Genomic DNA, 14,661 nt, shown 5'->3' on the forward strand with positions numbered 1-14,661 from the left:
TGATTGCCCCAATTGGATCATGTTCCCTACGCAGAGATCTTCATATCGAGTTTCTCCGTTGACCGAGAGCCAGAGTAATGTTTATAAACCAGTTCCTATGCATGCCCTGACCTATTCACATGAGGACTGCGGGATGGTAATAGCTAGGCGATGCGAATCCTTACGCATCTGAGGCCCGCTTGGAAAAATCGCAATCGAAGATAATTATTTCCTCGTGCATCGACCTTGGCCGAGACCACGCACGGAAGGCTGAAGACGATAACGCAAATCATATTGTACTTATTTACATAGCATCAAAGAATAGAATCGATCACCACGAGTCCTCGTCGGATTTACGGGCCTAAAGAAAAATAAGAACACAGCGGTCAGTACAAATCATGTGTACAAAGCATATCAGAAAGGAAGATGGAGTATCGACATACGGTAAGAGCATTGGGTCCGCCCAGCTCCTTCTCCAAGCCGCCGGGGAAGGTCCTGGGAACGCTGGGCTTGTCAGGGTAGAAAAGGCTGACGGTGCCGCATAGACCCAGGAAGGCCACAACAAAAGCTCCGATCTGGAGGATACCCTTGCCAGGCGTCACATGGGTATATTGTTCGGGACTGAAGACACCTAGAATCTCGTTCTCCTCGTGGACGGGCTCGCCGAAGTTGCGTCGCTCCTGCTTATCCCACCAGTCGCCATAAGGATCTCTGAAGGCCCGCTTCATACGGGGAGGATTCTGGTAGTTGCCGTTCTGCAAGCGGAAAGGAGGTGGTGTCAATTCTTCTGGATGTGCCAGTGATCGAGGGCGGGGTTTGGGGCTGTCTATCAGCTCATACCTGCAAAGGATCATCGAGCTCTGGCGCAGCCAGGCTGCGAACTTGGGAGAAAGAAGCACGGGGGATGGTGACGCGAGCGGTCACCTGGGGCAGGCGCCGGGCCAAGATCCGTTGAGACAGCATCTGATAATTGGATTTGAGATGAGTTAGTTCCCAGAGAGACAATTGAGGGCGCAGAACATAGAAAAATGAACCAATTGTATAAGAAATAGATACACAAGCCACTCACCCTTTCGCGCTGTGAACAGGTTCGGAGGAAGTCGGGAAGTGTGTAGTGACAAGGTGGAGGGCACCGCAGAGGGAGGAGGGAGAAGCTCGATTGGAAGTTGAAACTGAATGGAGCGACTTGGGAGATGACGGGGAATCCTGAGGGGGTGATTGGTGGAAAGCAAAGGCGGAGACTCTTGACGGCCTCAGGCTCCAAAGGCGGACAAGCTTACATACTTTACTTGCTTTAACTAGTACACGGCGCGCCCCGTCCGCCTCCAAGTCACCGGACGAAAAAACCACCTCTTCAACGCAATCACTCCCTCCGTGTAGGTCTTCGCCTGCCAGTCACGCTACAGTGCCGATAACTATGCCAAATTTCTCGTGGCACTTTGATTCAAGATTCTCTACCCGTTGATGTCATTTTCTCCCATCTCGACCGCGTCCTCGCTGGGAAAACTGGGGTCAGCTGTCCAGAGGGCCCCTGTCTCCGTCATTACAAGACATGCAAAACGGTAGCCCGAACGGAATTTTACTCCAAGATGAAAGCGTGACCCCCGAAATCGCCGCCATCCCGTCCGATGTCCTTCCCACGGAGCTTCCGACACCTTCTGTGACCCGCGACTCGATTCCTGCTGTTCTCCAAACCGAAGACGACGGACCTGTTACCGACCATCCCGACGGACCTCCATCGAAGAGGCGTAAGCTCGCGAGTTCTACACCCTCTCGTCGCTCGTCCTCCCGTCCAGCTTCGCCCCCTTGGAAGAAGGCCGGCCACGATGGGCCGACATCTTTCATTCAGGATGGCAGGCGCAAGTCGTCGCGAGTCAACGCGCTTCCTCTCGAGCTGCAGAGTCCGTCCTCCGATAAAAGACACACACGTGCGGCCCAGAATAAGACTGTAATTAAAAATACGTCATCTGGCTCGAAAGGAATTGCGTCGTCGCCATTTTCCACCTCAACGCAGTCAGAGCGGAATGGAAGGTCTACAGCTGGCAATGGCTTGGTCAACGGTTCTACTCGAACTACCGCAACAAGGAGGTCTACAGGGAGACAAAGTTTGATATCGCAATCGTCGGCATCCAAGCAGCTTCAGACCCGCACGAGATCGCACAGCTCTAGCACTTCGCGTCGAGTTTCCCAGGGCGGTATCAATGGCTCCACTCGACACAGTCGTTCGTCCTTGAATACAAGTACATATGTCACTGCAAAAGATGAGGACGGCTCAGACCAAGAGGTCGAACATGGCAGTTATGATGATTTTGTTGATGATCCCGACCAGCCAGTACCGCGCCTGCGGATCAAAGTCAAGCGACCGGTGATTGAGATTCAGCATCCATCCCATGTTCTGCCGCCCCGAAAATACGGCTCATTCAAGGAATGGCTGGATAGCGATGACAGTAAGACAAGGGACCCCGCCGTTCTCGCGCCAGCCGAAGCGCTTGAGGAGGCTCTGAAGCGACGCCGAATTGCATTAGCGGCGGAGCCGGGGGGCCTCTTGAGCCCGGAAGTATGCTCTGCGTTCTTACCAGAGCAGCAGGAGGAACCGCCCCAGCAGTATTCTCATCAAGACCATCTCGTGGCCCACGTATCTTACTTCAAAAAACTTCTTGATCAAGAGCATAGACGTCATCGCAATACGGCGAGACTGTTCGCTCAGTGGTGTGCCGATGCATGGAGGAAGCGCAACAAAGATCCGGAAGATATTCTCCGGGAGCAACAGGAGGAGATAAGAGGGAAGCGTAAACAGCTGGCCAAGGATCTTCAGAAAATGTTTGACCTAGCACGGGCCGAGGTTGATAGGGTGCGTTTAGCACGCTGGGAGGAAGAGCGAAAAGCAGAAGACCAACAGGCGTTGGATCGTGCGATCAAACAATCAACGATGCTCTTTGAGAAGAGACGTATGGAAATCCTCGGTGAAGCCGAGAGTGACGCCCTCGATTCAAGCGACGGGGAGCAAGCGGGGTCAGATGACCTGTCAGATGACGGAGAAGACGAAGATAATATGTCCTCATCAGACTCTGAGAGCGAGGACGGTAACGATGTTGATGATGATGAGGGCTTAACAGCCGAGGAGCTACGGTCAAAATACGCCAATCTTCCGGAAGCCGCTGTTCACTCCGATCATGACTCCGTGGTCACTGACGACCCGGCTTCTGTCACTGGTGGCGAGACTTCAGAAATTGATCGTGCGTTAGATGGCGTTGAGGATTCACTCAACCCGTCTACGAAGGCCCAATCCGAGCAGTATATTGAGCTCGAGGAAGTTGATCCAATGCTCATGGACGATAGCGAAGACGAGTCCACTGACATGGACGATGACGACATGAGTAGCAGTGAGGAATATGACGAGGCGGACTCAGAAGAGGAAAACAACAATGGGCCTGGATTGTTGGGATTTTTCTCGTCTAAGGATATTGCTCTGGACGATGAAAGCGATGACGAAGTTGTCACTGATAACGATGCCGAAGCTGATGCAAAGGTAGCATCAGGTGGTGAGGAAGATGATGAGGAGCCAGAAGACCCTGATGAAGTCTCCCTTGTACCAAATGGACCCGCAAGAGATCCATTCGCGTCGCCCGGAATCTCCAAGGCTTCGCCTGCGCCCGTCCGTTGCCCCCAGCCTGCTTCCGAACTCACTCCTGAATCCACTTCTGAATCCACTCCTGAATCCACTCCTGGTGAATTCGAAACGTCAGACTTCGAGATGACGGATGCGGCTGCCCTCGAAACCTCGGATCTAGCAATCGAACCTGAGGTGCAAAACCAAGCAAGCCATGGCGAAGATTTTAACCACTCTGAAGAACCTGATGTCTTTCCGAGTAAGGAGCCGTCCAGTGAAGCATCCCCAGGAACCATTGCCACGAAACCTTCTGAACCGGAATCTGTTTCGTCATACGAAACGCCGGAACAGCAGCTACAGACCATGGACCCCTCAGCTCCCGGACTGAAGACCCCGGTTCCGCATCTGCTCCGGGGGACCCTGCGAGAATATCAACACTTTGGCTTGGACTGGCTAGCTGGCCTCTATACGAACCACATCAATGGAATTCTTGCCGATGAGATGGGTCTTGGCAAGACCATTCAAACAATAGCTTTGTTGGCACATTTGGCTGTTGAGCATGAAGTCTGGGGCCCTCACTTGGTGGTAGTTCCCACGAGTGTAATCCTCAACTGGGAGATGGAGTTCAAGAAATGGTGCCCAGGCTTCAAAATCATGACCTACTATGGAAATCAAGAAGAGCGTCGGCAAAAGCGCAAGGGCTGGATGGATGATACGAGTTGGAATGTATTAATCACTTCTTACCAGCTTGTCTTACAGGACCAGCAGGTGTTGAAAAGGAGAGGCTGGCACTATATGATTCTCGACGAAGCTCATAACATCAAGAATTTCCGTTCTCAGAGGTGGCAAGCGCTGCTCACCTTTAGGACCAGGGCTCGTCTTTTGCTCACCGGGACGCCCCTTCAGAACAATCTGACTGAACTATGGTCCTTACTTTTCTTCTTAATGCCGTCAGACAGCGACGAGGAGGGCATGGAGGCCTTTGCAGATCTGAGAAATTTCTCCGAGTGGTTCCGACGCCCAGTCGAGCAAATCCTGGAGCATGGCCGGGAGACAATGGATGACGAAGCCAAAAAAGTTGTCACCAAGCTTCACACTGTTCTGCGACCCTACATTCTGCGTCGCCTGAAGGCCGATGTTGAGAAGCAAATGCCAGCCAAGTACGAACATGTTGTTTACTGCCGACTCTCCAAGCGCCAGCGGTATTTGTATGATGGATTTATGTCTAGGGCGCAGACCAAAGAGACTCTTGCTTCGGGCAACTACCTCTCCATCATCAACTGCCTGATGCAACTGCGCAAAGTCTGCAACCACCCCGATCTCTTTGAGACACGTCCAATTTCGACGTCGTTTGCTATGTCGCGCTCTGTGGCGACTGAATATGAGATCAAGGATCTTCTCGTGCGCCGACGCTTGTTGTATGAACATCCGCTCACAAAACTCGACCTGGACTTTCTCAATCTGGTTCCCATCTCTCGCGAAGATATCTCCCGCAGGCTAGCGGATGACAGTACTAGGCTCATGGCGTACGGCCCTTTCAACACGCTACGGGAGCAGCAATATCATCGCACCAATTGGCAGATGATCTTCAACGGCTCGAGCGTGCAGTCCACCTTAGATGCTTTGGAGAACGAGTCCAGGAAAAGGAGAATGGCGGAATTAGAGCGGTGTCTCTACTTTGAATCGAAACGACACGGCCGCCGCCCGGTATACGGGTCGAGCCTCATTGAGTTTCTCACGGCAGACAGCAAGCAGCGACCGACTTCCAAAGGCCCCTTGCGAAAACGCTCCCTAGCGGACTGGCTGTCAAGCCGCTCATCCGTTCTCGCATCGATGATCTTGTCAATCGAAGAACGTTCCCAGGCAATGGATGGCTACGTTCAGCGATTTGCTTGTGTTACCCCTGCAGCAGTTGCTGCCGGGGTCACCGCGGCAGCCTTGACCCCCATTGAAACCCGACATCTCACCAAGAAAGAACGCTTTCCACCCTATGATCCATTCCATGAAGCACAGATGCGATTGTCAATCGCCTTCCCGGACAAGAGACTTTTGCAGTACGACTGTGGCAAGTTGCAACGACTCGACAAGCTACTTCGAGATCTCAAAGCGGGCGGACACAGGGCTTTGATCTTCACTCAGATGACGAAGATGCTTGACATTCTGGAACAATTCCTGAACATTCACGGCCACCGCTACTTAAGATTGGACGGCACCACCAAAGTCGAGCAGCGTCAGATTCTCACTGATCGGTTCAACAACGACAACCGCATTTTGGCATTCATTCTATCCAGTCGTTCTGGTGGCTTGGGTATCAATTTGACTGGCGCCGATACCGTGATCTTCTATGATCTGGACTGGAACCCGGCCATGGACAAGCAGTGCCAGGATCGTTGTCACCGTATTGGACAAACTCGCGATGTCCACATCTACCGGTTTGTCTCTGAGTACACGATTGAATCCAACATCCTCCGCAAAGCTAATCAGAAGCGGATGTTGGACGACGTTGTCATTCAAGAGGGTGAGTTTACCACTGACTACTTTACCAAGCTGGATGTCCGCGACATGATCAACAGCGACGATGTGCCCGAGAGTCAAGATGAAGCCAGCGCTGCGATGGATCGGGTGCTCGAGAATCGGGTCTCCGGCAGTGCTCGGGTTTTCGAACAAGCCGAAGACAAGGAGGATATTGACGCAGCTAAAAATGCTCAAAAGGAGTTGGAGCACGCTGACGATGGCGACTTTGATGATCGTACTCCCGGCCAGACGCAGGCCAGTACGCCGCTTGCGACTGCGGGGGTTTCCATAGGAGACGATGAAGCCTCGGGTACTCCTGGGCCACAACTCTTGACTACGCCACAAGTTCACACCGTGGACGAATCTGTGGATGTTGAGCCCCAGCTCGGCCATGTCGATGACTACTTGCTTCGGTTTATGGAGTGGAATATGAAGGATGAGCCACTCGTTTTGCCGGCAGACAAGAGCAAATCGAAGTCTAAGAAGGGCAAAGAGCACCGTCTTCGGAAGCGACGACGCTGAGGAAGGCCCATTATGCAGTTCTCTTGTAAGCAAGTACGGAAGCGCAAGCCTCCATGTGTATGTGTATGCGTGTTTGACATTAATGACTTCTACCTTCTACACCTGTGTGCTTTATCCTAGCACACATTGTTTACTGCCTTCTCTTCTCACGCTGTTCTTCCTTCTCCTCTCACGTTTTTCGTGCACAAGCCAGGCGATGAGAAAGACAGGGTTGGAGTTTAGCGGGCGTCTCGTGTTTTATATATCTGGGAAAGAAAGGAAACATGGCGAAACCCAGAGAAGAACAAGAAACAAGTAGATAACTGTTGGTTTTGTTACCCCCTTTCCTCATTCTTTGATGTTATATTACTATCATTGTTATTATTACGTCCGCGGCGGACTGCCACCACCACTCCTTGTATTATGATTATTCACACCTACCTTCCAACTTTTAGTGCCAGTGTGTGTGCCATAGGCTAATTTCGCTTGGATAGATATCGTAGTGATATATGTCTTATCACTTTAATCAATGGACAGTCTTCCGATCCATTTCGAGCTGGGTTGAGCCAAAGGCTGGCTTCATTCCGTTTTCTTCCTCCAACTGCGGGCGATTGAACTTTCAGCTGTTATCTGCCGGTACCCGAAGACAAATTTGAATCAGAACCACCTCTTCCGTTCCTGATCTCCCATCTTCAAAAGATAAGTATTTTGAGGGACACGCGGAGCTTGTCGAACAACATCAAATCAAATCAAGGCAGGTCGACCGATCTGAAACCTGCAACGGTAGCTAGCTTGGTCAACAAAAAGGATGAGAGGTCGGATCTAAACTTGCAATTGGTGCACCTTCATGTACCTCAGCTCCGCTAGTTAATGTTAGCTCGTCAAGCAATCTCGGTTCACCGTCGGATTCTGGCATGAGAAATAATGCTGTTGATGCTCGAGCCAAGCTAGTAGCTTTTTCCCCCTCCCCCCACTGCAAGTGTAAGTCTACTGATGATAATCCGGCATGCACCTGCTTTCACTATCTTATGGTCGGCGAAAGGGAAGACCAGGCAGGCTACTCCGTAGAACCTGTCCTATTCATGGCTCGGAGATTACGCCCATAGGTCGAATGGACAGTTGCTCGCGTACTAGCACCGCTAAGCATTGTGACTATGCCCGCTGTGAAATGCAGAGAATAAATAATATTTTCCCCTCTCCTCCCTCCCTGCCGACCTTGTGCGAAACAACGGCAACTGCTGCTTCAAGCACCTCGCCCACTCAACTTCAACACCCTGATCATCAGTTACCTCGCAAGGCTGGGGGTAACGCTATCGACATGCTGTTGACCTTTCGCCCCGCTTTATGGCTCAGGCTTCTCATCTTCTATCAGCAGGCTTGCGCCCTTCTGGAGGTATTCGAGGTGTATCAGCCTGTACCTATTGTAGACGATGGGTACGAGCAATGCAATGAGGAGACAGTTTTAGTGCATCATGACTTTGGCTACAGCTATGGCCAGCCTTATGTGGGTGAGTGTCACGAATAGACCAGAGAAATGGCTTATACTGACGTGCACAGGGGCCTATGAACCTCCGCACTGCACCTTTGACACGGTTCGGATCAATCTGACTATCACCTCCAAAGGCAGGCAGTATGACCGCCTTGCAATCCTATACCTTGGTGATATAGAAGTGTATCGAACATCAACGGCTGAGCCCACTAGCAATGGCATTGTTTGGACCTATGTTAAAGATATTTCCCAGTTCAACACTCTCCTTAGGGAGCCACAAAAGGTTATTTTTGACCTGGGAAACATCATCACCAATGTCTACACTGGGTATTACAATACAACACTGACGGCCCATTTCTCCTACAAAGGAAACGTGAAGACGCCAGACGCCATTTTGCCGATTTCCGCGCGGAAGTCGGCTCAGAACTCGTCCAGCGAATTTGAGCTTCCATCAGATAACGCAAAGGTGCTTCATCGGATCCCCCCAGCTACCTCGCGTGCTGTTGTCTCAGTCTCCGCGACTGGTCAATCGACAGAAGAATTTTGGTGGTCGAACGTCTTCACACAAGATTCATGGTCTTTCAATAGCACCATAGGGGAGCTATATGGGTACTCTCCCTTTCGCGAGGTTCAGCTCTATATTGATGGTGTGATGGCGGGAGTGGTTTGGCCTTTTCCCATCATCTTCACTGGCGGCATAGCGCCAGGCTTCTGGCGTCCGATTGTTGGCATTGACGCCTTCGATTTGAGACAGCCCGAAATCGACATATCACCCTTCCTCACTATGCTCAGGGACAACAAGACCCATTCATTCGAGATTAGAGTCACAGGACTCGATGTTTCAGAGGATAAATCTATCACATTCTCCGATACTATTGGACCCTATTGGATCGTGACCGGGACAATCTTCCTATATCTGGATAATGTCGCGTCGCACAATTCTTCTAGTCACAAGCCAGATATATCAGCTTCCTCACCGAGCTTTGTAGCAACGCGGAATCTTGTGCACAATGCAACCGGAGTAAATGAGACACTGGCCTACTCGATCAGTGCGTGGCGAACTATCACAGTCAAGTCCTCTGATTATACCTGGAGCCAGAACCTCTCCTACTCGAATTATGGGTCCTTGAACCAGCAAGGTCTGAGCCAAACTACCCACCAACGTACTTCTGGTCGTACTCAGCTCATAGGAGGCGAAAACAACGAAGTCAACGAGGTCACCTTTGATTATCCCTTGTCTTGCAACCAGACGTACAACTTAGATGACGGGCTTATTATTAATGCTTCGATGCGCAGGGGTCTGGATATTGACGCTACGGGGGCACTGGGCATCTCGACGTACACTCTCACCTCAGGCCCTCTGAGTTTGCACACTGAGCAATGGGGTACAGCTTTCTATAAATCGACTTTGGAGGCCAGTATTTCATACGGCGAAACGAGCGATTATTTCAAATCTAATGCGAATGGTGTCTCATACGATCGACAAGTGCATGCAGTCAACGGCAGTGTTATATGACACAGACAGTCAAAGTGCCTAGGCATCTTCGATCACTGCCTGACCTTATGTTTGCTTCAGCCATCACCGTCTGTAGTTATGATTCGTGCTGGGGGGCTCTTAGATAGATAAACAGTTGTTATCGGCACGTGAGCCACCGTGAGCTATAACTGATAAGACACCTCTTCTATCGCCTCCCAGGCACAGCCTCACCCTGTTCCTACACCATTGTACAATACATACATGTAGCATGGCAGCAGTAACAGCAGAAGTCAATTACTCGGGCTGTTCTGTCCCCGAATCTCTGGGTCGTGCCTTCTTGGTAAATAATGGCACTGAGAATGTTGAGCACCCAATTAAGCGGCGCAAGTTGGCTTCGGCACCTCAGAGTCTGAGAGCCATCAACGGGCTTTCCGCATCGAGGGTCCCGCGGGGCTACATAACACTATCGCGGGTTCACTTGCAATTGGTGGTAAGTGATCGTCCAAGACAACATAAGGTCAAATCCATCCACTAAATAGTGTCATCAAACAGAACTTTGCTCCCTTGGACACCACGGGAGACTTAACTCACTCGGCTGAGGTTATTTCAGATCTGCCGGTTGTGATTCATGCAATCAGATGCCCTCCTGTCCAGTCTGCTACGTCTGCAAATGGTGGCAATATTGACAACAGGATCCAGCTAAAGCTGCTAGCAATCTCTGGACAGACAGTTCTATTCACAGACCAGATCACCAATGCTGAAGTTATTGATGCCATCGGAGCCGACTTAATACTCGCTTCCAACCTCATCTGCGCTGATCGATTCATCAAGATTGCACCGTCAGTGTGCTACCAGGCAACCTTGCATCGGTACCCCAATGGAAGCTCTTTCGGGTTGGAGGTTACTATTCTGTGGAAAGACTCGGCAGATATCCCAGACATCAGACGTCTATCCCCCGACGCAATAAGGGTGTTCTCCAAGTACGTCCTAAAGGAGAGCGATTATCGGTTTGCGGAGAACGGAACGTACGACCAGAAAAAAGTAAGGCTGGGGCAGGGGCCGAGCTGGTCACCGCGCGATTTCTATGATAATGTATACGTGCCACCCAACTCACCCACAGATCCAGAGATGGACTTCGCCATTCCAGGGACTCAGCTCTTCCCCTTCCAAAGACGTGCTGTGAGGTGGCTCTTGCAGAGGGAAGGGGCAGTCGAAATGAAAGCGGAGAATGACCTACCAGCTTCCTTCTTCCAAATCACAGATGCAGACGGGGCAGTTTGTTATGCCAGCCATCTCTTCATGATCGTTATCTCAGATTTTTCCGGTTGGAATGATGCATATAAGACATTAAAAGGCGGTTTGCTGGCAGAAGAAATGGGTCTAGGGAAGACCGTCGAAATGATCAGCTTAATATGCCTACACCGCAGGGACCTGCTATCCGAGAGTAAGTCTTCAAGTCGCACCGGCGATCTCACGCCCTCCGGAGCAACATTGATTATAACACCACCTGCAATTCTTGAACAATGGAAAGAAGAACTACTGCTACACGCTCCGGCTCTGCGCGTCTTCCACTATGAGGGTATCAATCGTCACCAGGAGGTCCCGGAAAAGAGTTTGATCGAGATGTTGGCTGGCCATGATGTTGTCCTCACAACTTATAACGTTCTTTCTCGAGAGATCCATTATTCGGAAAATGCACCAGAACGAAATCTTCGGCATCAGAAAAGGTTCAAGCCCAGGAGATCACCTCTCGTTCAGATTCACTGGTGGCGAACTTGCCTGGATGAAGGCCAGATGATAGAAAGTGGTATCAGTGCGGCAGCCAAAGTTGCTCGTTTGATTCCACGGCAGATGGCCTGGGTCGTGACTGGGACCCCTATACGCAAGGACATTACGGACCTTCTCGGAATCCTTCTATTCTTACGTTTAGAGCCTTACTGTGGGTCTTTCTGGAACAGGCTGTGTCTTTCTTTTAGACCGGTTCTAGCGCATATCGTCAATACCACCGCCCTGCGACATTCTAAGGATCGCATACGTTCCGAATTGAGATTACCCCCCCAAAAAAGAGTTGTTGTCACAATCCCTTTCACTGCAATCGAAGAGCAAAATTACAAACAGCTGTATGAGCAAATGTGCGAAGAATGTGGCCTTGATCTTTCAGGTGCACCTATCAGTGATGACTGGAATCCGGATGACTGGCCAGTGATTGAAAAAATGAGGAGTTGGCTGGTTAGACTTCGCCAGACTTGTCTTCATCCTGCAGGGAACCGTCGTCGAGGCCTCACGGCTGGATTTAATGGCCCTTTGCGCAGAGTGGAAGACGTGCTTGAGGCTATGATTGACCAGAATACCCTACTCATACACGCAGAAGAACGGTCAGATCTTTTTTCCAAACTTCGCCGAGGGCAAATGCTAGAAAATGCTTTGCAAAAAGTACAGGCACGTGATTTATGGGCCAGTTGTTTGTCGAAAGCGAACGAGATCGTCGAATCATCTCGAGATCGATTAAGAACAGAGATTGAAAGAGTTCGGGCACTTCCAAGGGGGAGTACTAATCAAGAACTGGAATTTATTGACGCGGCAAACCACGATGACAATAATCGCATTAGTGCATACCGCAGCAGGCTGCGCAATGCTCTCGAAGTACAGCACATGACTCTCTTCTTCTTGGGAAATGCGTATTATCAGATCAAGTCGGACCCCAAGCTCACTGATCCTGAGTCTGATGCGTTCAAATTTCTCGAGAAACAGGAAGAGGAGGCTTACGCCATTGCAAAGTCCGTTCGGAAAGAAATGTTAACGGATGTGTCTGGGAAGGTGGGGAATTATATGAAGACTATCAAAGAAATGCTGCGGAACAAGCGGTTTGTGGTCATACCCAAGATGAAACCTCATTTGTACAGCACAGGGATAGAGGCTCGTCGTGTGCTTGAGAATTTTGAGGACTTTTGCGAGGCTATGAACGAGCATGCCGCACAGTACGACAAGTGGCGCCTGACCATGGTTCATCTCCTCTCTCAGTCACTCATTGATCAAGAAGATGAGTCGGAGCTCCAAGGCGACGAATATGAGAGATCTACGACACATCAGAGCGAGATGTATGTGTATATGGAAGCTCTGCGTGCCATGTATGCTGATCGCCATGACTGCCTTACTGGGCAGAAGAATGTGCTCATTGCTCACGAAGTCAAAGGCGGAATCATTCAAGCCCAGAAGGGCGAGGGTCCTTCACCAGAGCTGTACCTGAAAATCATGAACGTTCGAAGTCGTATCAGACCCGACCCTCAATTCGGCTCTCTCCGAGGCATTATCAGTGAGCTTCGCAGCTTGACCACATCCCTGGAGTGGCAGGCAACTGAGGGAAGCACTCGGGCTCAGGCTGAATTGGAAATCGTCAGTAGGGTATTGAAGAATGCCAGTACCATGGCTGCAGAGCATGCAAAGGTAAACTCAAGCCTCGAAAGAGAGGTCGAGATGTTTCGCGACACAATGAACTGCCGTCTTGAGTACTACCGGCGCCTGCAGCTCATATCTGATTCCGTAGCAACATTCGATGAGTCAAGCGTCGGCAAGCCTTTGGATGAGGTCGCCTTTGAAGCAAAGGTAAAAGAAGAAAAGGATCGAATCGGGAAGATATCGGCGTTGCGGGCCAAACATCGCTATCTCATTCATCTTCGAGACGAGCCGGATACAGATGAATCCACATGCGTGATTTGTCAATCGACTATAGAAGAAGGTGAGTAAAGTCTCCTCTTGCCATCTATCGGGCGGCCTTGCTAACAGCTAAAAGGAGTTATGACTCATTGTGGTCATCAATTCTGCCTCGAGTGTCTCCGGCTTTGGTATGTCGCACATCGGACGTGCCCAAGCTGTAAGTTGAGATTAAAGGCGCCATCCGACTTCCATCCGATATCCTATAAATCCCGCGAGATCATTGTTCAACAGGAAAGGGCACCGACTGACGTCGGATCTGAACGCTCCTCTTCACAAGGATCCATATACAACGATATCAGCTCCAGTACGCTAAACGAAATCAAGCAGATCGACTTAGACTGCTCATTTGGCACCAAGATTGACACCATAGCACGTCACGTGATATGGCTTCGTGAGAACGACCCTGGGGCAAAAACGATAGTCTTCACTCAATGGTCTTGCGAAATGCTTGCTTCTGCCTTCAAGCGATTCAGGATAGGATTCAGCAGTGTCGACAGCAAGGGTGGGGTGCAGCAGTTTAAGAGCGATCCTGCGGTGTGTCATGCCTGGGTTGATTACAATAGTTTGATTTGATTTCAATGCTGACAGTTGCCTATCATCTAGCTCGAATGCCTGCTCTTGCACGCCAGGGCTCATGCGTCAGGTCTCAATCTCGTTTGTGCAACACATGTCATATTTTGCGAGCCTCTGATCAACACGGCGATTGAGCTTCAGGCCATTGCTCGTGTACATCGCATAGGTCAGCAACGTCCGACCACTGTTTGGATGTATCTGGTTGCCGACACTGTTGAGCAATCAATTTATGACCTCTCTGTGTCGCGTCGTCTGGCACATATTGCACAAAAGACAAGAGCTCAAGAATTCAATCTACCACAGGCTTCTAAATGTGGCGCTCATGAGACTGCCAACGGCAACTTGACTGAAACAGCAATCGATGCGGCGAATTCACTTGAAATCGAAGATGCGCCCCTTACCAAGATGATGGCGAGCGGTGTTTCCGGTGGTGAGCTTGTGCAGAAGGATGACCTCTGGCTATGCCTTTTTGGTGGATCGAACCGAAACAAGCGAGCAAAGGACGGCACAATTATGAATGCCGAGGGCGAAGTTGCGAGGTTCTTAAGAGGTGAAGCCGCTGAGCAAAGAAGGGCGGCCGCAGCGAACGCATAGCCTTGCGCTCCTTCGCAAACACGAAGTCAACTCGACTCGAATATTTTGACATGAATGGGAAGGGAAATCTATGTATAACTCTGAAGACTTCTCTTATTTTTCCAGGACAAGAGATAGTTCTTCCGTTGTATAATAACTAGTCAATATAACTACAATGTTTACAAGGGTTAGTCAACTACCTGCAAGCTGGGCCCCACAGCCATATGATGA

General features: G+C 50.4%; 4 protein-coding genes across 4 annotated transcripts; 3 read left to right on the forward strand and 1 right to left on the reverse strand.

Annotated features, from left to right (window-relative positions):
• Positions 1 to 94: 94 nt before the first annotated feature.
• BO97DRAFT_376151 (uncharacterized protein) lies at positions 95 to 1,104 on the reverse strand. The gene is made up of 3 exons (XM_025693008.1): positions 820 to 1,104; positions 423 to 734; positions 95 to 340 (listed from the first exon to the last, which is right to left on the reverse strand). The coding sequence occupies exons 1-3, from the start codon at positions 940 to 942 to the stop codon at positions 311 to 313; spliced, it is 465 nt and encodes a 154-aa protein (XP_025547827.1). The 5' UTR covers positions 943 to 1,104; the 3' UTR covers positions 95 to 310.
• Positions 1,105 to 1,353: 249 nt separating this feature from the next.
• Positions 1,354 to 6,947, forward strand: swr1 (putative SNF2 family helicase/ATPase (Swr1)). The gene has a single exon (XM_025695801.1). It carries the CDS (start codon positions 1,532 to 1,534, stop codon positions 6,623 to 6,625), a length of 5,094 nt encoding a protein of 1,697 aa, XP_025547828.1. The 5' UTR covers positions 1,354 to 1,531; the 3' UTR covers positions 6,626 to 6,947.
• A 975-nt stretch (positions 6,948 to 7,922) lies between these two features.
• On the forward strand, positions 7,923 to 9,609 carry BO97DRAFT_460214 (uncharacterized protein; the record flags this gene model as incomplete). The annotated part of the gene is made up of 2 exons (XM_025699331.1): positions 7,923 to 8,112; positions 8,162 to 9,609. 2 exons carry the CDS (start codon positions 7,923 to 7,925, stop codon positions 9,607 to 9,609), a joined length of 1,638 nt encoding a protein of 545 aa, XP_025547829.1.
• A 229-nt stretch (positions 9,610 to 9,838) lies between these two features.
• On the forward strand, positions 9,839 to 14,588 carry BO97DRAFT_376157 (putative SNF2 family helicase/ATPase; the record flags this gene model as incomplete). The annotated part of the gene is made up of 4 exons (XM_025693009.1): positions 9,839 to 10,057; positions 10,123 to 13,306; positions 13,361 to 13,818; positions 13,888 to 14,588. 4 exons carry the CDS (start codon positions 9,839 to 9,841, stop codon positions 14,449 to 14,451), a joined length of 4,425 nt encoding a protein of 1,474 aa, XP_025547830.1. The 3' UTR covers positions 14,452 to 14,588.
• Between the last annotated feature and the right edge of the window lie 73 nt (positions 14,589 to 14,661).

This window comes from Aspergillus homomorphus (genome assembly GCF_003184865.1).
Source record: "Aspergillus homomorphus CBS 101889 unplaced genomic scaffold BO97scaffold_45, whole genome shotgun sequence".
Lineage (NCBI taxonomy): Eukaryota > Fungi > Ascomycota > Eurotiomycetes > Eurotiales > Aspergillaceae > Aspergillus > Aspergillus homomorphus.

Excerpts from the sequence above, each read along its gene's own strand:
- BO97DRAFT_376151 (XM_025693008.1), bottom strand. The coding sequence starts at position 942 with ATGCTGTCTCAACGGATCTTGGCCCGGCGCCTGCCCCAGGTGACCGCT. Across the intron at positions 735-819 it reads AGCTCGATGATCCTTTGCAG|AACGGCAACTACCAGAATCC; the intron begins GTATGAGCTGAT and ends TTCCGCTTGCAG. Across the intron at positions 341-422 it reads GCGGACCCAATGCTCTTACC|GCCCGTAAATCCGACGAGGA; the intron begins GTATGTCGATAC and ends ATTTTTCTTTAG.
- swr1 (XM_025695801.1), top strand. The coding sequence starts at position 1,532 with ATGCAAAACGGTAGCCCGAACGGAATTTTACTCCAAGATGAAAGCGTG.